Source organism: Bos mutus, chromosome 10 (genome assembly GCF_027580195.1).
Source record: "Bos mutus isolate GX-2022 chromosome 10, NWIPB_WYAK_1.1, whole genome shotgun sequence".
NCBI lineage: Eukaryota > Metazoa > Chordata > Mammalia > Artiodactyla > Bovidae > Bos > Bos mutus.
The window spans coordinates 33,094,446-33,115,493 of NC_091626.1; the positions used below are offsets into that span (position 1 = coordinate 33,094,446).

The 21,048-nt window shown below is 41.2% G+C and overlaps 1 protein-coding gene across 3 annotated transcripts in view; it reads left to right on the top strand.

The window, feature by feature from the left end:
* The window catches only part of PPP2R5E (protein phosphatase 2 regulatory subunit B'epsilon), a 160,233-nt gene that overhangs the window by 128,763 nt on the left and 10,422 nt on the right, over window positions 1–21,048 (top strand). For all 3 annotated transcript variants that reach the window (XM_005898262.3, XM_005898260.3, XM_005898261.3), the window contains exons 6-12: window positions 11,172–11,302; window positions 11,459–11,518; window positions 13,378–13,486; window positions 14,920–14,973; window positions 15,078–15,128; window positions 16,788–16,907; window positions 20,079–20,206. In XM_005898262.3, the coding sequence (XP_005898324.1) occupies window positions 11,172–11,302; window positions 11,459–11,518; window positions 13,378–13,486; window positions 14,920–14,973; window positions 15,078–15,128; window positions 16,788–16,907; window positions 20,079–20,206 (653 nt within the window). The remainder of the gene's footprint in view (window positions 1–11,171; window positions 11,303–11,458; window positions 11,519–13,377; window positions 13,487–14,919; window positions 14,974–15,077; window positions 15,129–16,787; window positions 16,908–20,078; window positions 20,207–21,048) is intronic.

The window sequence follows — 21,048 nt, forward strand, 5'->3', positions numbered from 1 at the left end:
CATTGTGGAACAGTAAAATATTTTGAACCTGAGTCTGTTATTTTAGAGAAAAAGATTATTTGTCTATGCAATGAAAAGTGTGAAAGGAGATACAGTACATTTTTGTTAATTATCTCGTAGGGTGTCAGATTATGTATGATGATCTTTACTTTTTAATTTTGGTATTTCTCTATTTTTTCATTTTAAAGTATAAACATGTATGTTGTAATTAATAAGAATAGTCAAAGTATTTCCATTGCAATTACATTCTCATTTTGTTGCCTTGCATTTTTCATAAATGTCAGCTGATTCTGTGCATTAACTTTCCTAAGACTACTTTTATAAGACTGGGCCATTCCTTTACACTTAACATTTTTTATGTGTCCATCCTTTTATCTTTTGTGTATGTCCTTTTAAAGTCTGAATCTCAGCGGAAGCTTCCTGTATTTCCTCAAAAGCCTCTTTCAATAACTCTTTTTTAATTGATATTTCCTCAGCAGGAAGCAAAACAGATGAGTGGATAATGTATAGAGAGGTTTGGATGCAGACTCTGCCATTTTTTAGTGTCTGACCTTGGGCAAATTATATAACTGCTTTGTGCCTCAGTTTCCTCCCCTGGAAAGTAGATCCAAAATATCCATAATATGATAGTAATTACAAGGTTGTTGTACAGATTTAAAAAGTATATTCATGTGTAAGTATGGAGAACAATTTCTGATCACTAACTATACAGTAAACGTTACACTGCTGCTGTCACTACTGTTTTTGTTAGGATCACCTCTTGTTTTGAGGAGTTTCTTTGTCATTATTTTCTAGAACAGCCTCCGTCCCCAGAGTTATATATTAGTCTGTCATGTCTTACCTAGCATGTTACCAATTTTTTGAGATTTAACTTTTACCAATCTAAAAAATCAAAAAGCCCTTTGGACTCTACTTGTATGGTTCTTCTCTGGCTGTTTTTTTTTTTTTTTTTTTTAAGATGTTTAATATGGTCTCTTGTCCTTGAATTCTTATCATTTCCACTTCTCCAACTGATTTCTTCCAGTCAGTGTTAGAAGTAACTGTGTAGTGCCAGGAACGCGTACTTTTTAGTATATGAGAACCAGGGAAAGCACATTCAAATCTTCAGAGGTCAGACAAGTGATATGGAATTTAGTAGTCTGGGTTTGACAGAGAGGAGTTGATGGAAACAGTGGTGACCCAGAGAGCTTGGACCCTGCTGCCAGTCCACTCTGGTCAGCTGTTGGCTAATTGCTAAGTGGGCCAAGTGTTGCTAGATTCTTTTGATTTTTTTTCAGGAAAACCTGGAAGTCTAGATTTCTTTATGGGCCAGTCAGAACTATCTGTGACTTGTACCTTTGAAGGGTTTGCTGGTTTTTATTTCAGAATGGACTTATGTTGTCCAGTTGCTAAGTTGTGTCCAACTCTTTGTGACCCTGTGGATTGCTGCACGCCAGGCTTCCCTTTCACGATTTCCCGGAGTTTGCTTAGACTGGTGTCCGTGGCATCAGTGATGCCATCCAACCACCTCATCCTCTGTTGCCCCTTTCTTCTCATACCCTCAATCTTTCCCAGCATCAGGGTCTTTTCTAATGAGTCGGCTCTTCAAATCTGGTAGCTAAAGTGTTGGAGCTTCAGCTTCAGCACCACTCCTTCCAATGAATATTCAGGGTTGCTTTCCTTTAGGATTGACTGGTTTGATCTTCTTGCTGTTCAGGGGACTCTCAAGAGTCTTCTCCAGTACCACAGTTCAAAAGCATCCATTCTTTGGCCCTCAGTCTGCTTTGTGGTTCAACTGTCACATCTGTAAATGACTACTAGAAAAACCACAGCTTTGACTCTGCGCATCTTTGTCGCGAAAGTGATGTTTCTGTTTTTAAATACGCTGTTGAGGCTTGTCACAGGTTTTCTTCCAAGGAGCAAGTATCTTAATTTCATGACTGCAATGACTGTCCACAGTGATTTTGCAGTCCAAGAAAATAAAATCTGCTACTATTTCCATTTTTTCCTCATCTATTTGCCATAAAGTGATAGGACAATATGCCATCATCTTCGTTTTTTTTTCATGTTGTTTTAAACCAGCTTTTTCACTCTCCTCTTTCACCTTCCTTCAGAGGCTCTTAGTTCCTCTTTGCTTTCTGCTATTAGAATGGTATCATCTGCATATCTGAGGTTGTTGATATCTCTCCTGGCAGTCTTGAGTCCAGCTTGTGATTCATCCAGCCTTACATTTCGCATGATGTACTCTGTATAGAGATTAAATAAACAGTGACAATATATAGCCTTGACGTACTCAGAATGACATATTAACTAGCTTAAATTTCATACTAATTTTTGTTAAATCTAGGTTTACGTAACCTTTAGCATTTGTTATGTACTTAATCTAAATCCTTACATAAGGAATCTGTCAGAGACTTCAAAGATAGTCAATTGATTACATAGTGCACTTGTTTCCAGGGTAATGTTGATTTTAGACTTAGGTAACTTAAGCTATAAGTGTGTAGGCTTGCCTAGACTTAGGAAACAACCTTGTCTGTTCCCAATAAAGATAAATTTCATCTGCATTAGCTGGGCAAATGGTTCGTTTCTGACACTTCGTACCCCCAAGACCAAAAATGAATCACCAAACCTTGAATTATTTCACTGGGTGGATTATTGTGGCAGGAATTGAGTGGTGAATTTCTAAAGACTGCTTTCAACCACTCTGCAGGTCTGAAAAGTAGTCAGTGGTTGCTAAGAGACATACTATTCAAGTATCTCCATAAACATATGTACTTTGGAGATGGCTGGCTAATAACTTGTTCCTCACATGTGCGGTTATATTTAGCTGAAAGGTGCTGTAATTTTCATGCAAATTATGCAAATCTTCCAGCCTGTCCTTGATAGTGACCTTTGGTTATTGTGTTTTAAAAACTGAAGACAAATTGGACACAACATAAAACCAACCTGTGAAAAAATTTTAGATTCTAACATGAAATAAAATTCACAAACCTTGAATCTCAGCCCTAATACAAAGAACTATTTTCCAAACAAGTTCCTTGAGTGTGTCAAAATGTTTACATTTCTCTCTCAGAGTCTAGCAAATAAAACTTGAGAGTTTATTTCTACCATGAATTTTATCAGATAGCCATTACCAATGAACAGTAAATTACCATGTCTCATCTGTCCAACCTGTAACTCAGAAACCTTAAAAAAGGGTCTTACTGTTCTGACTCCTGCATTCAAAGCCAGCTTGGTGGGGATGCAGCTCATGCTGGGGCAGAGGGCCCTGTGCTTAGAAGGCACTTGTTCATGGTTTAATGCTTTGCTGTTCTTGTCTTGAAATTCTTAACACTCCTTGAACAAGGAGTAAGGCATTTTCATTTTGCACTGGGCCCACAGATTACGTAGCTAGTCCCTGCCTGTGTCCCACTAAGTGCATCATTATGTAGCGTAACCAGTCTTTCTTGAGATGCCCTCCAGATTGATTGTCTTAAAATTTTAAACCGCAGGGTTTTCTTGAGTCAGGATAAATGCTTAACGGACAAAGAATGGACTTCTCTACTTTGTAGGAAGAATGCTGAAATTAGGAGGAAAATAAAAGCATGTGACTTGGTGGAGTTGTTCATGTTTGTATGACTTATACCTTTGAAATTTTTATACTGAGTTACAAAGTTCCTGAAGTCAGAATTGCTGTAAGCTTATAATGTGAGCTTGTGCACACTGTACTTACACATTGACTGCCCCACAGTCAGTTCATTTCATATGTTGGTCCTCTTGAGTTGTGATACATGGGAGTCAGGCTGCCGCTGGCTCTTGTTTCTTGGCTCTTCTCCAGGTGCACTTTTGCTTGATCGAGGTGAAGGTATTAGGAAGATAGTATTTTTTCATGTAGCAGAATTTGTTGTTCAGTCACTCAGTCATGTCGGACTCCTTGTGACCCCATGGACTGCAGCACACCAGGCTTCCTTGTCCTTCACCATCTCCCAGAGCTTGCTCAAACTCATGTCCATTGAGTCAGTGATGCCATCCAACCATCTCATCCTCTGTCTTCCCCTTCTCCTCCTGCCTTCAATCTTTCCCAGCATCAGGGTCTTTTCTAATGAGTCGGCTCTTTGCATCAGGTGGCCAAAGTATTAGAGTTTCAGCTTCAACATCAGTCCTTCTAATGAATATTCAGGGTTGATTTTCTTTAGGATTGATTGGCTCGATCTCTTTGTAGTTCAAAGGACTCTCTTTGTCGCCCAACACAACAGCTCAAAAGCATCGGTTCTTCTGCATTCAGCCTTTGTTACAGTCCAACTCTCACATCTATACATGAGTCCTGGAAAAACCATAGCTTTGACTATACACACATTTGTTGGCAGAGTAATGTCTCTGCTTTTTAATATGCTGTTTAGGTTTGTCATAGCTTTTCTTGCAACTAGCAGCATAGCAGAATAGCTTAAGTAAAGCCTGACATGTAGAGATCTGATTTTAGTTAGGTTTGAAACATTTAGAATACTAATTTCATTGATTATTTACTCTTCTTTACATGAAGTTCCCTGGTGGCTCAGACGGTAAAAGCATCTGCCTACAATGCGGGAGACCCGGGTTCGATCCCTGGGTTGGGAAGATCCATCCCCTGGAGAAGGAAATGGCAGCCCACTCCAGTATTCTTGCCTGGAAAATCCCATGGACAGAGGAGCCTGGCAGGCTACAGTCCACGGGGTCGCAAAGAGTCGGACACGACTGAGCGACTCACTTGCACTTACATGAAATAGAGCTGGGCAGTTGCTTCTTTATTGCAGAAGAGGATAATGGGCTTTTTGTTTCAAGTCTTTTGCTCACACATTTTGTAAAGAAAAATAGCAACTCCTGCCTGATCCTTCCCCGACCCAAAGTCTCATTCCCTGGAAGTAACCACATTCAAGTAGCTGTTTCCTGGTATGTATCTCAGTATTTCTAAATAGCATTCTTACTGCTGTTTCTTGATGGCACCCCACTCCAGTACTCTTGCCTGGCAAATCGCATGGATGGAGGAGCCTGGTAGGCTGCAGTCCACGGGGTCGCTAAGAGTCGAACATGACTGAGCAACTTCACTTTGGCTTTTCACTTTCATACATTGAAAGAGGAAATGGCAACCCACTCCAGTGTTCTTGCCTGGAGAATCCCAGGGACAGGGGAGCCTGGTGGGCTGCCGTCTATGGGGTCGTACAGAGTCGAACATGATTGAAGCGACTTAGCAGCAGCAGCAGCAATGCTGTTTCTTGATTGTTTAAAATATCTTCCTGTTATAAGCTATTACATGTCTGCCTCTCTATCTCCCTCCTGTCCATCTTTCCAGTACAGTCAGAAAATTTAATTAAATCAAATTGTAGTATTTTACAAACAACATGACTGTGTACATGTTGTTCAGAGCAAAGGCACATTATGCCATAATGACATTTGTTTTCTTGTAGGGTTTTTTTTTTTTTTAAACCCCTAGAATTAGTAGTTACCTGATTTTTCACTTGCTTGCTTCCTTATGTAGTGGTCATTAGTCATTCGTTAGTTCTGTGAGAGTGTCACACAGCTCTTAATCTGGCCCACACTGATAACTAGTCTTTTGTCTTTGTATTTTCCTTGGAGGCCTTCTTCCTGGAGCCCAAGTCATCCTGCTCTAGTTGCACTTTCGGCTGTGTCCACCGTGGCCATCCTGGGACTTCCCTTTGCCCCTTTTCTGACTGTGTCTTTACTTGCTTCATTTCCTTTCATTTTGGTGGGCTACATCCTCTAGATGCTTCTGAGGAAAGCATGGATGGGATGTACATTTTTTGATACCCACTTCTCTGAAAATGTCTTTATTCTGCCCACGTAACTTGATTGACATTTTGATCTGCTAGTTTTCTTGTCTTCTTTCTTCTGTATACTCTATCATTTGGTTATACTTTCAAGCTAGATTTGCTCACTTTAATGTGCCAGACCTTCTGTGAATTTCTAAGTGTGCTGTTTTATTTCCTGAATATTCATCTATAGTAGCATTCTGTTTTTGTTTCAAAGATCTAGTAGATTTGTTTGTTTTGAGGATGTTACAGATTCTTTTATTTTCAGTTTTTTCCACTCTTGCGCTGTTTCCTCTGGATTCTTTATGATTTTTGGGGGGGGTCTGTATCTTTTATGTTAGAGTCTTTGGTGATCTTAGACTATATTCGTAGTTGTTGTTTAGCTGCTAAGTCGTGTCCAACTCTTTTGTGACCTTGTGGAGAAGGAAATGGCAACCCACTCCAGTGCTCCTGCCTGGAGAATCCCAGGGGTCGGGGAGCCTGGTGGGCTGCCGTCTATGGGGTCGCACAGGGTCTGACACGACTGAAGCGACTTAGCAGCAGCAGGACTGTGGCCCACCAGGCTCCTCTGTCCATGGGATTTCCCAGGAAAGAATACTGGACTGGGTTGTCATTTCCTTCTGCAGGGTATCTTCCCAACCCAGAGATCAAACCTGCGTCTCCTGCGTTGGCAGGCAGGTTATTTATGACTGAGCCACCAGGGAAGCCCTATATTCATAGTTAACATGTTAGTTTTAAAAAAAAGACCTCTTAGAATCTGTATCTGTGTGTGTGTGCGTGTGTGTGTGCATGTGTACACACACGCGTAAGTGGGAAACACTTGGCAACTTGGGCAGAGGCCTTGCCATTTAATTGAGAAACCTTCAGATAAGAAACCTTCAGATATCAGTATGTCTATAGCTGTTTCCTCTTGGGACTGTCCATTTCCCCCATAAGGAACTTTCTAACCTCCTGCCTCAGTCAGAACTGAGAGCTTAGTCAGGGAAGGGCCTGGCAAAGATAATGCTCTTCAGCATGCAGAATTTTATTGAATCCCATTGTTTTTAATAAGTGTTTTACTTCAGCCTATATCTGATGTCCTCAAGACTAGAGACTTGCTCATTTATTCTCTCCAGGCCTTGAGTGTAAATCTTCAGTAAACTGCATGGATCTGGGAGATCTTGTTACTCTTCCTCCAAACTTTCAATCAGTTCTCCTGTTTCTAGCTCCTCACATCCTTGCCATCAAATGTATCTGGTGCCTTCAGTGCTTATGCCTTTTAAGGGTTCTCTGGTGTGAATTGGCTTGCTTCTTGTTGGCTTCCCTCCCTGCTGGCAGAATGGAAAAACACTTAGCAGAGTGGAGAAGAAGAAACCTAAGATAGTTACCTCTTGCCATCCACTTTCCATCTTTGAGAGATACGCAGATTTGTCTGATCTGCTCCCCAGTCCTCTCTGCCCCATGGATTTCTTTCATTTTTATTCCTTTACTCTCATTTCAGGGAGTGTTTAAGAAGAGAGAGGTTCAACCCCTCTAGTCTAACTGACAGACCCTGACTACCTTTTTCAATTTGTCCTTTACATTTCACTGTAGATTTATGATGAGGTTCAAAGGAGGTTGTTGGGCTAAGTCACTGGGCACTGTCTCTGTCAACTTCAGGATGGCTGGTTTTGTAAAGTGGGAGACAGCATGTTGACAGGTCTGTCTTTGCTCTGCAATCACCTTGGAAACTCTCCAGCTTCATTTCTTTGACAACAAGTTGCCTGTTACATTATAGAGAGCACAGTCTACCTAGGCATTTACAGATACTGGATTATATTTTTCATAGCTTTTTTTTTTTTGGTGGGGAGTATTTGGACTTTATATATGACTATGCACACAAATATTACTTGGTTTTGGAAATTAAAACTCATCCCACTCCCTTCTTTTTGGGCCTACACATGATTCTACCTTTTCTTTTGCCTCATATATCATGAAATCATTGAGTGTGTTCTGTAGCGGTGCAGAAAAGTAGTTTGTATACTATAGTTCATCTTTCTCAAAGAACATAGTATATATATATTATTTGTGCCTTTAAGACTGGCTCAGATTAGGTGCCTGGTAATACATTTTCTTTGAGGGCCTAATGAAAACACATTCAGTTCAGTTCAGTTCAGTCACTCAGTCATGTCCGACTCTTCGTGACCCCATGAATCGCAGCACGCCGGCCTCCCTGTCCATCACCAACTCCCGGAGTTCACTCAGACTCACATCCATTGAGTCAGTGATGCCATCCAGCCATCTCATCCTCTGTCATCCCCTTCTCCTCCTGCCCCCAATCCCTCCCAGCGTCAGAGTCTTTTCCAATGAGTCAACTCTTCGCATGAGGTGGCCAAAGTACTGGAGTTCCAGCTTTAGCATCATTCCTTCCAAAGAAATCCCAGGGCTGATCTCCTTCAGAATGGACCGGTTGGATCTCCTTGCAGTCCAAGGGACTCTCAAGAGTCTTCTCCAACACCACAGTTCAAAAGTATCAATTCTTCAGTGCTCGGCCTTCTTCACAGTCCAACTCTCACATCCATACATGACCACTGGAAAAACCATAGCCTTGACTAGACGGACCTTTGTTGGCAAAGTAATTGTCTCTGCTTTTGAATATGCTATCTAGGTTGGTCATAAACACATTAGTTAAATAATTTTTGTTTAATTATTATGTGTTCATCAAACTCTTAAGATTAACAGTACATAAGCATGGTTGATTCAAGTTTTGCTAGCATTACACCCCCTCAAACCTTCTCCTGTGTTAGTTACAAATTACTCATTAAGCCTTTTTGCAACACTTAAAAATAGAAACCAAATTAAAAAATAGAACTCAAAGGTAAATTATTTCTGTTAACACGGAATGGAATGGGTCAGTTAGAAATCTGTCATTTTCTGCGGTAGAGGCAAGAAATAACGAACCCATGGGGCCTTTTTTGCCCACAGGGCTCGCATCTTTCTTCAGTGTTTCCTGTGGAAATGTGTAGTTGACTTTCTCATTGCTTTCCTGTGGGTTTCAGGTTTGTTGGTGTGTGTGTGTGTGTGTGTGTGTGTGTGTGTGTGCGCGCGCGCACACACACATGCATGCACCCAGCAAAGGCAGTGGTCATGGTCATGGTCCCTGGTATATGTAGAGATTGATTGACTGACTGGCTGGTTGATTGTATGACTAAGTAGGCAGAGAGACGGCAGGTATTTTAACCACATCTTCTATTTGGATAGGCTGCAGGTGAAGGTATGTACTGTTGAGTCTGCCATGAACACTTTCTTCACCTCTGGCTCCTAATTTTTACATGGATGTCACTTCGAGTAGAAGTCTTACCTGCTCACTCCACTTCTCTCAAATAGAGTAGATGTTGCTGCTGTGTATTTATCTAGTATCCTGAGTCACTTGCCATGGTGTTTATTTCCATGTATTCCTCATTACACTAGGTTCTATAAAAGCAGTGTCTGTATTGCTCATCATTTTGTCCCTGACACTGTGCTCAGTGGCTGGTGACATGCTCATTTGAAATATTCAATTTTTGAATGGATGGATGGATGACATTGTACAGTCAAAAATTTAGTCTGTCTTACTGCTCAGTTTTGAAGACTGTTCTTCAGTTTGTGTTTTTTTGCCCTGTAACTCTGTCTTTTGTTCAGACAAAAGTAGATAATTTATTTGATTACTGCCCACCAAGTTCTTCTGCTGTCAATCCCAGCCTCAGTCTTTAATCACCTGAAATCATGTTTAAGTGTGTCGTGACAGCTTTTTTTTTTGGTAATTAAGGTAGTCTGCATTCATTTGTATGGTGTCTATATGCTCATGAAATGTTTTGCTATAAAGTTAACATTAGAACTATGAGTTGCTTTATTGCAATGATAATGAAGGTATGAAGAATTAAAATTCAAACCAGTCTCCAAGTTTGTTCTACAGGTAGAGGAACCTTCCTGTTATCATTAAAAAAAAAAAAAAGGCAGCCTTACTGAGATATAATTCATATACTGTAAAATTCAGCCTTTTAAAGTTTATAATTTAATGTTTAATATATTCTACAATGGAGAAGGCAATGGCACCCCACTCTAATACTCTTGCCTGGAAAATCCCATGGATGGAGGAGCCTGGTAGGCTGCAGTCCATGGGGTCGCTAAGAGTTGGACACGACTGAGCGACTTCCCTTTCACTTTTCACTTTCATGCATTGGAGAAGGAAGTGACAACCCACTCCAGTGTTCTTGCCTGGAGAGTCCCCGGGATGGGGTAGCCTGGTGGGCTGCCGTCTATGGGGTCACGCAGAGTTGGACACGACTGAAGCGACTTAGCAAAATATTTTACAAAGTTTAATCATCACTGTCATATAATTGCAGAACACTTTCTGTCATTTCAAAAACAAATGCCATACTCATTAGTGGTCACTCCTCATTCTACTTTCTGTCTCTACGGATTTGCCTATTCTGGATATTTCAATGAAATCATACACTATGTGGCCTTTTTGTGTCTGGCTTTTTTTGCTTGGCATGATGTTCGATAGGCATATCCATGTGGTAACATATTTCAGTACATTATTCCTTTTCATGCCTGTATAATATTCCACTGTAGCACACTTTGTAGCAGTTGATGGGTACTTGGGTTATTTTACTTTTTGGCTGTCATGCATCATGCAGCAGTGGACATTCGTGTGCAAGTTTTTGTGTTGGCATATGTTTTCAATTCTGCTAAGATGTGATCTTACCAGGATTCAGTTATTGTCTTTAGATTATAAATGATTGGAAGCTTGAAAAATGTTATTCATGTATAACATACATACGGAAATCATAAATGTTCACACCAGTGAGTATTTATAAAGTGGACATACCCATGTAATAAGATCCAGGATCTCAGAAGAGAATGTTGCCAGTGTTCTTGGGAACTTTTTGATCTTTGCTTTGGGTTAGGTTATCTCAGTTTACTTGTATGCTCTGGGAGAGCTGAAAGCCTAGCTGTATCTTTGAAACATAAGCTCAGTAGATGGCTTATGTGACAAAAGTGTGGTGACTGAAATAATGGACTCTAGGGTCCCGACTGCTTGGGTTCAAATTCTAGTTCTACCACTTCTCATCTTTGTGCCCCAATTTCCTCTTCTTTAAAATGGGAATAAGACTACAACGTAAGCAGGTTGTTTGGAAAAGTGCCTGCTGATCATACTAAGTGCTATATGTGTGTTACCTAATATTATAATTACGGTTCTGATTATTGTTCTTCTTGTGCATCTCTTCTCTAGTCTGACTGACTTATCCCTGCATTCCCAGAGACTAGTGCTGTGCTTGTCACATAATAGATTTTTAATAGTGTTTTGAAGAAGGAAGGAAGAGATTTTAAATAACAAGTGGCAGAATTTCTAAATCCTTTGCTGAAACCGCTTTTGACAGCTACACTATTTTTTATTTACAACAGCTTTTGGAGCTGTTTGACAGCGAAGACCCTCGGGAACGGGACTACTTAAAAACAGTCTTACACAGAATTTATGGCAAGTTTCTTGGTCTTAGAGCATTTATCCGAAAACAGATTAACAATATTTTTCTAAGGTAAGTAGAGGGAGGAGAAGCAAAGTTGATGGTTTTATAGAAGTATTAAGTAAACCTCAAATATTTGAACATAGCGTACTGACTTTTTCTTTTTTTCCTTCTCTTTCCTCTCCTCTTCTCCCCTTCCCTCCCCTTTTCTTTCCTCTCTGTTTTTAGGTTTGTTTATGAAACAGAACACTTCAATGGTGTGGCTGAACTGCTGGAAATATTAGGAAGGTAAGCACATTTTTCGGAGAAGGCAATGGCACCCCATTCCAGTACTTTTGCCTAGAAAATCCCACGGACGGAGGAGCCTGGTAGACTGCAGTCCATGGGGTCGCTAGAGTCGGACACGACTGAGCGACTTCATTTTCACTTTTCACTTTCATGCATTGGAGAAGGAAATGGCAACCCACTCCAGTGTTCTTGCCTGGAGAATCCCAGGGACGGGGGAAGCTGGTGGGCTGCCGTCTATTGGGTCGCACAGAGTCGGACATGACTGAAGCTACTTAGCAGCAGCAAGCACATTTTTAGCTCATTGCTAATCTCGGGTGAATATTGTTGTGATGGTTAGGGTCAGGTGGCACAGGGAGACGCTGCCCCAGATCTTACTGTATGTACGTCAGGTCTCAATTGTGCTTATAGCACGTTTCCCAACTGACTCTACAAAACATAGTTTTGTGTTCCCCTTCTTTCATAATTATGCATTGCTAATTATTTTGGAATGACAGAAAGAGCCGACGGTTTATTCGTTATTCATCTAATCACCGTCAGACCAGTTACTCAAACATCTTCTTCTTGTCATTTTCGTTTCTCTGCCATAATTTTTGAAAGCAGGTTTGTAATAAACTAGAGGGACATCCCTGGTGGCACAGTGGATAAGAATCCGCCTGCCAGTGCAGGGGACATAGGTTTGATCTGGCCTGGGAAGATTCCACGTGGTGCGGGCAGAAGAGCCTGTGCACCACAACCACTGAGCCCACGCCGTAGAGCCCACAGGCTGCAACTGCTGAGCCCCGTGCCGCAGGTCCTGAAGGCTGCACACCCGAGAGCCTGTGTTCTGCAACGAGAGCAGCCTGTGCTCTGCCACCAAGAGTAGCCCCCGCTTACTGCAGCTAGAGAAATCCTGCACACAGCAAGGAGGACCCAGCATAGCCGAAAATAAATAAATACAGTATTTTTAAAAAATTAGAAAGATTGCCATTTTCAAAGGGCCCATGTACCAGGTGTAGTTCTTGAACGGCTGCTGCCTGGAGTAGTGAGATGAATTGGGGAGAGGCAGCTGTTGTTGGGTTTCCACACACAAGGGAGTCTAATGTAGCTGGACAATGTGGTTACTTAGTTTCTTCTCCTAATATGAGGAGAGAGAGAAGGTGGAGCCACTTGGTTCCCTTTAGGACTTCCCACGGGTGGGCTTTATACCCTGGGGTGTTCTTGGCATGAGCAGATTTCAGGGATGGAAAGAAACACTGTCTGGAAATGGAAAGGGTCATCAGTGAACCAGGCCAGCGATTATTTGGGGAAGGATAAGGGGGAAGGAACGGAGAAGGCAATGGCACCCCATCCTGTGGATGGAGGAGCCTGGTAGGCTGCCGTCCATGGGGTCTCGAATAGTCGGATACGACTGAGCGACTTCACTTTCACTTTTTCATTTTCATGCATTGGAGAAGGAAATGGTAACCCACTCCAGTGTTCTTGCCTGGAGAATCCCAGGGATGGGGGCGCCTGGTGGGCTGCCATCTATGGGGTCACACAGAGTCGGACACGACTGAAGTGACTTAGCAGCAGCAGTAGCAAGGGGGAAGGAAAAATAAAGAGTTTTGATACAAAAGCTTTTGGGAACTGTGCATCTGAGTGTAAGAGCTCAAGAGCCTTTGCTGGGAGATCAGAAGCAAATTTCCTTCTTTTAAATTCTCTTTCTACTTAAAGATATTCTTTAAAGCAACTGAGAGGACTTGAATGCCACTGGGGTGGGTTTTGGTTTGTTCTGGATCAAACAGAAACTGATTTAGATATACCTGATCTCACAAGAACATCATCTCAGTTTAGCTTGTGGTAATAACATCACTAATTCATGTCTCTTTTCTTTTTCCTAGTATTATCAATGGCTTTGCTTTACCTCTTAAGGCAGAACACAAACAGTTCCTGGTGAAAGTGTTGATCCCTTTACACACTGTCAGGAGCTTATCACTCTTCCATGCCCAGGTAGAATTTTGTACAACTACTTTCGGAAACAAAATAAAGTTTGTAAACCCAGTGTTTTGTTGTTCTTTTTATTTACTTAATTTAAACAAACAAAAGGCTTGTGAAAGTTAAAAATATTCCCCAAAGCAAATAAAATGTGTATATATTTGCCTGTGTATAGGAGAATCATGGGAATTATTCCTTAAGTGGGAACAGCAGTTGCTTAGTCATCTCATCTTACAGAGAGAACTTAGTTGCCCAAGTTCATAATCATATATTCAGCGGGTTGCGTGTGATAAACATGTAGATTTCAGATTTAGACATTTGGAGGTATGTAGTCATTTTGGAACGTTCTCAAGTCTTTTAGCCCATCCTCATCTTGCGTTACTCTGTCCTTGCCCTTCTTGCCCCCTCTTCTAGTTCATTCACCTTTTTTTCCTCACCTTCTCCATACAAATAACACTCTCACAAGAAATGAAATCAATCAGTATTTTCACTTTAGCCTCCATTACTTTAAAAAGCATACCCTGTCTAGTCCCCTCATTCTAATTTCCCGCTAACACTGCCTTGCATGGTAAGCATGTCACTGGGAGGTCGATACATGCTACCATGGCGTTTTAGTTTTAGCATTTCAAACCTCTGACATGCCCCCTCCCTGTAATGGGAATGTTTTGAGTTTTCATAAAAATGTAACACATCTTTCAGAGTAGTGTTCCTCTTTAAATGTGAAATAGTGTGTTTCGAGGAAAAATTAGCCCATATGCTTCTAATTTAGAGCACCATCAAAATATTGTTTCATAAGAGTGAATTTCTTGTCCAAGAATCTTTCTGAGCCCCTTTGCTGATCTTGCCTTGAGTTTTTGAAATAGGATATCACACTTCATGATCATTTAAAAAAATTCTTACCTTGATGAGTTAGCATCAGATGTGGAACTCTTGGTGTTTATTCAGGGTTCTATCCATGGCAGGTACAACCTTTTAAATCTTTCCATGAAACTATTTCAGCTTGGATGTGCCATTTCAGGTGGTCAGCAGTGTTTTCAGTTAAGTGCCTGCTTCTCAGATAGGGCTCTTCTGGAACCACAGTAAAACCGTATATTGTTAACGTTCCAGCAAAGAGGAAAGAAACCCGTGAGATGTAGCGCAAACTCTATGTAGATGAGATACTTTCAGAATATACTGGATGTGGTATTTCACCTCTGCTTTTCATTAACTGACTACTTCATGTCCCAACATTCTTTTTAAAAAAATTTCCCTGCTGCCTTATTAGTGTCGATCTTTGGCTTGAAAAAGTAGCTTATTTTCCTTTATATGTATTTTATTTTTTAAATGAATTGAATGTGAAGTTATTAAAACCAGATTCTGGAAGCTTTTTAGGGCTTTTTAATAATACATCTTTGAGCCCTGAGCATATAGAATTTCTAATTTTGTCTTGTGTTTGCTTGTTTTTCCAGCTGGCATATTGCATAGTACAGTTTCTGGAGAAAGATCCTTCACTCACAGAACCAGTAAGTATTTTTTTCTATAATTTTGAAAAACTTCAGAAAAACTACTTTTCATGGAGTATATAAGAAAAATGAAGTGCAATTTGTTTTTCTCCTTTTCATTTTAGGTTATTAGGGGATTAATGAAATTTTGGCCCAAAACATGTAGTCAAAAAGAGGTAAGTGTTCAGTGTCAGTGTGTTAATAGCTCACTAGAGCACTGAGATAATAGGCATCTGTAAAGATGCATTATCTTAGCTAATCCTCACAGTAACTCAGAATAAGGCAGGACTGTAAATATTCTCATTTTTACTAGTTATGAAATTGATAGTTAGGGGTTAAGTAGCCTTCCTGGGCATACTAAGTTTAGGTGATTAGGCCAGAGCCTTCCCGCCTGACTCCTGCACCCTGGGCTTTTATCCTGGTCTGCTCACTGATGTCCGCTTCCTACGGAGTATGGAGGTTTTGCTGTCACTGTTGATAGATGCTGTAGCAACCTGCCCAGATACCCACTTTAAAGCATCATGTGGGTGAGATCTTACTATGCACAATCTTAAAATATGTTGCAGACCTTTAGTTTCAGCTGTTCACAAGTGGCCCTGGAAATCCCTGATTTATAATCATTTGTACTTTTGCCAAGACCTCACCGGGCATGTGCAGTGTGAGGTTGTGGTGGAAGCAAGTCTCCTTGCAAAGTGAGCCTCGCTGAGCACCAGATCTATACCACCTTTTCTGAAAGTTTAGAAACCATGTGGAAAACGGCCCGGAAACAAAGGTCAGCAGTTGGTTTTATATTTGGAGAGTGTTTTAGAAGAAATTCAGAATGTTTCTTAACAAATGGTAATATTTGTTAATACTACCTCGACAATATTTCACTTTTGATGGAAACACCCTCCTTGTCAAATCAGCTTCAGTTCGCCAAAACCCTCCTTTACATATTTTCAGAAACTCTCTAATTTCTTAATACCTGTTAGGTAAAATTAAACTAGTCATTGCTGCCCAGATGCATCTTAAGATATGAAAAGATCATTTTTCATATTTTAATTGCATACTTGATTTTTTTCTAGGCAGTCATTTCTTCATACCTAAATAGGAAAATGGTTTTTATTTCTCTCTCAGTTTTCCATTATATTTAAAACAAGTGACTGTACTATTGATTTGGCTCCATTTTGGGATCTAAAAGCTCTGGTTCTGGAAGCACAGGGTACTGAGGCAACGAGATTCATTGTGCTCAATAGCGAGCGAGTGTGTACATATGTACATGTAAGCGTGGACAATGGGTCAGCGTGTGCTGAGGAGTTTAAAGTGGCATCTGTCTGTGACTAAATCTGCTCACTGGTGTGTCTCTGACTTTGTATGTTCCGTGAACCAGTGTCTCCTAGAGGAGCACCTCGCTCACGGCACGGGGCCGTCAGTGTTTGGCAAATATCTGCATGTGCCGCAGTGGACTTTGTCCATCATGCAGGAGGGCCACTTGCCCACCGTTGTAAAAATATGGAGGAGGGGAGGCAAGCCCCACAGGGCCAGCCCCGTTCCCCGGGCCCTGCTGCAGTGTGTGAGTGCTCCCCGCTTTATGTACTAGATGTAGCACAGGGTATTTTTTCCAAAGTAAATAGAACCACGTCTTCAACGCTGCAGGGAGTTTGTTCTGAACAAGTGCCCTCCGGTGAGTTTCTTACAAATAAACATCCAACGTAAGTTAAATTCTCATTTGTTCATGTTCGATTTTATGCATAAATTTTCACTATGTTAAAACCATGCAAAATTCTCGTTTTCCTCATTGTCCGTATAGATTTTTAATCAATACCTGACTCTTGGTGTTTTGCATGTACTTCTAGGTCATGTTCCTTGGGGAGCTGGAAGAAATACTGGATGTGATTGAACCTTCGCAATTTGTTAAAATCCAAGAACCTTTGTTTAAACAAATCGCCAAGTGTGTGTCTAGCCCCCATTTTCAGGTTAGTTAAAAAGAGGGCATGAGCCAGAGTGGCTTGTACAACATGTATTATTTTGGTCGAGTTTTATTTCTATTGAAAGAAATGTAGTGGACACTAGCTACCTGTTGTTTTTATTGGCTGTTTTTTCACACGATAATAATACTTGTGATAATCACCACCTCCATCTTTAACTCTTGCTACATGACATCCACTGTGATGGTGCATGTCTAGTAACTTGAATTCTCATGACCACTCTGCAGGCAGGGCATTATGATTTTTACAGATGTAAACACTGACCTTCAGAGCGGTACAAGAACTTGTCTCAAATGAAAGGGCTGAATAAGAGGTAGGCAGGTAGGGCTCCTATGGTGTGTAAGAGAGAATGGTGAATAAAGCTTAAGCAAAAAAAAGAATGCTGATCTTCTTTACTGTGTTACATGTTTCACATACATTACTCCTGAACTTCAGATCATCCTATGAGACTCCCCCACTCCACTTTCTAGATGAGAAAAAGGAGGTTCAGAAAATGATTTGTTGAAGTTCCCAAGAGGGAGTGAGGAGTCACATGGCATAGCTTCTTGTGAAAGCCTGTGACCTTCCGGTGGCACCAGTCTGCCTCCTTGTGGCCACTCTGAGAGATTACAGGGAAGGTGAGCCTGGGCAGCGCTTTTCTCCACTGGGGCCGTTTAAGTTGTGCTGTGGGACCCACACTGGAGAGAAGAAGGTGATCTGGGGTGAAACACATTAGGTTTTCTAATTTGGCTGTCTCATCAAAGGTCCAAATCACAGACCTAGAGAATTGACTGTTTATATACTGCCTCTTGATTGGAAGAGATTGTTCAGATTGCAGTTGGCAGCACAAAGCCCCACTGCTAGCATGATGGACTTGATGGTAGACTTCCCTCTGAGCTGTTATTATCTTGCATAGTTAGAGACACTGGCTGTTGCTGTTCTAATTTTTGACCTAAAGACATCTTTAGTATGTCAAGTCAGTAATCTAATGACCACCTTGCAGTTGTACCACAGAGCCAAGAAAAAAAAAAGAAACCATTCTATGAACCATCACATTCAGATGATATGACACATGTCTAGGTTTCTTTGAAAATGAAGGACCCTTTGTAGATGTTTTACATATTACTCATGGTCTGTGGTACTCAAATACTTGGGTTGTTTACCTTATTTTTCAGTTTTTATTATGTGTTTGGGGGTAGTGGAGGACAAAGAGCAGGAATCTCTTTCCAAATGAACTTTATCAGGAAGACTTAGACTCAAGTGAAGCTCAAAAGCATCAAAGGGAGACAGAGTGTCTTAATCCACTGGGTCTGTGTCTTAGGGCTGCTTAACAAAATACCACAGACTGGGTGGCTTATGAAAAACAGAAAACTTTTCTCAGAGTCCCAGGGGCTGGCAGTCTGAGATCAGGGTGGCAGCATGTATGGGTGAGGGCTCTCTTTTGGGTCACAGACTTCTTGTTGTATCCTCACGTAGTAGAAGGGGCTAGGGGGCTCTCGGGGTCTCTCTGAAAAGGCACTAATTCCATCATCTTTGGAGATTAGGATCTCAATTTAGGAGTTTTGGAGGACGCAAACATTTAGACCACAGCAGACTTCCATAGCGCTTCCCAGGTGATGCTAGTGATAAAGAATCCACCTGTCAATGCAGGAGATGCAAGAGACATGGGTTCGGTTCTTGGGTTGGGAAGATCCCTCTGGAGATGGGCATGGCAACCCACTCCAGTATTTTTGCCTAGAAAACTCTGTGGACAGAGGAGCCTGGCAGGCGACAGTCCATGGGGTCACAAAGAGTTGGACATGACTTGAGCACACACATGTCTGTGTGGCTTAAACACTAGGAATTGATTTCTCATAGTTCTGTAGGCTGAAAGTCTGAGATCAGAGTGCCAGCATGGTCTGCTGCTGGGAGGGTTCTTTCTGGCTTGTACATCTTCTCACTGTGTCTTCGCATGGCCTTTCCTTGCTGCATGCTTGAGGAAAGAAGCAAATCTCTTGCTTCCTCTTCATACAAGGTCACCAAGCCTATCTGATTAGGACCTCACCCATATGACCTCATTTAACCTTAATTACCTCCTATCTCCAGATGCACTCACACTAGAGCTTAGGGCTTCAGCAAATGAATTTTGTGGAGGGGGTGGGGACAGACTTATTAAATGTATTTAAATGAAGCATAATTTCTTAAATCGGTGTAAATGAAAGAAACTCTTTTCCTTTCCCCATATAACTACTCTTAGAGTTTTTAGTGGGTTTTTTTTGGTACAGTTTTTTTTTTCTTCTGAGACTTTGGTTTACTTGAATTCTTATTGTTATCTTAGATTGCTTTTTAGATTTTTTAGGTTTTCTTTGAAGCATTCCTTTGAATTCAGAGGGTCAGTTGGTAAAAGTGGCAGTCAGAAAAAAGAGGTCTGAGATAGCAAGTGCATGTACATACAGCCAGTAGCCCTAAGTCCAAAACTGAGTGCCTTCCTCCTGGCTTACCCAGTTCAAAGGAGGGGACCAGAAATGAACTCTGGAAGGAGTCTAGGCACTAAACTCACGTCTCAGTTTATCACTGACAAGCAGTGTGACTATAGCCAGGTTCCCCATCTCTCTGAACCCCAGTGCCCTCGTTTGTACAGTGGTACCCACTCCTCGGATGGTGGTAAGGATGACACATTCTGCCTGCAGGCTGGGCATAGTCTCTGGCCAAAGGAGGTGTTTAGCAAATGTGCCTGCTCTACAGGGATGGGCAGCTGCGTTTTCTGCAGCAGCTATTGACTGAAGGCCAGCTACATGCTGGGCCCTGTGGTTGATCTGAAGTGTGTGGGATGAAAGAGGTGAGCCAGGAAGGGAATTAAAGTGATGGGAAACAGCATGGCATTTAGAAGCAGGGTGAAGGTGTCTGATGCTTGCGAGCTGTGTAGGGAAAATGTGGAATCAGGAGAATAAATGTGTTAAAAGGAGAATAAAAATAAGCAGGTAGCAGATCTTCTTTTTCTTTCCCAAATTGATTAACCAGTTTGGAACTTTGTGAAAGATTTTAAACCCACAAAAATGTAAAGTGTGATTAATACTTAATTTTATACTTGTTTGAATGATACTAAAATAGTCTTAAAATACTTTTTTTGAAGAGGTTATAATTTTGTTTTATCTTTGTCTCTTTCTCTCTGTTAACATTTTCTTTTTCCTTTTCTCAAAGGTGGCAGAAAGGGCACTCTATTATTGGAATAACGAATACATCATGAGTTTAATAGAAGAAAACTCTAACGTCATCCTTCCCATCATGTTTTCCAGTCTTTATAGGATTTCAAAAGAGCATTGGAATCCGTAGGTTTTCACAGTTTTCCCTCTCCTTCTCTTTCTTCCTCCCTCCCTCCTCTCCTCCTCCTCTTCCTTCCTTCCTTCTTTCCTCCCCGCTCTCCATACCTCCCTCTCTCCTTCCATCTTTCCCTCTCCTCCTCTCCTTTGGCCTCTCTTCTTCCTTCCTTCTCTTTTGCTTGATAAAATATCTTGTATGCATGCTGTATGTCAGATGTTGTGTGTGCTGCTGAAGATACGTGTGTGAAAAGGTAAAATGTCTACATTTTAGAAATTCACTGACTGGTTGGGGAGACCCACAAGTAAACAGATTTTTTATAAAACAGTGTTTTAAGTGTTGTTATGTTCATGTATCTGTTTATTTGAGGGCATCTTAACCTGTCTATGAATATTGCTAAGATCTTTTGGGGATGCTCTGGATCAAGTGGAGAGATTTGTATTATATTGATGGGGGTGATGATGCTCATACTGAATCTTAAAAGAATTGGGCAAGTGGATGGGATGGGGGTAGCCCATTGAGATAGTGGGTTTACCCGTCGCCTAAAAAGGCACAAAAGGTAAGAAGCACCTGTCGTGTTCTGAGGCCTGTGAATTCGGGAGGGCTGAAGCGCACGGTCATTTGAGAACATCGAGTAGTGCCTACGTGAGTCTTCACCAAGTGAATAACAAGGAGACGTTAGAGAGTTGTAGGAAGGGAAGTGGTCTGAGTTGATTTGCATTTTAGCAAGATCCATTTTTTAAAAACCAACTCAGTCATTATACATATTCTGTAGAGGGCAAAAACATTTTTGAATGTTTTTTATCATCTAGTTTTATGAAAGTTAAAGCATTCTGTATTGAATGACTTGACA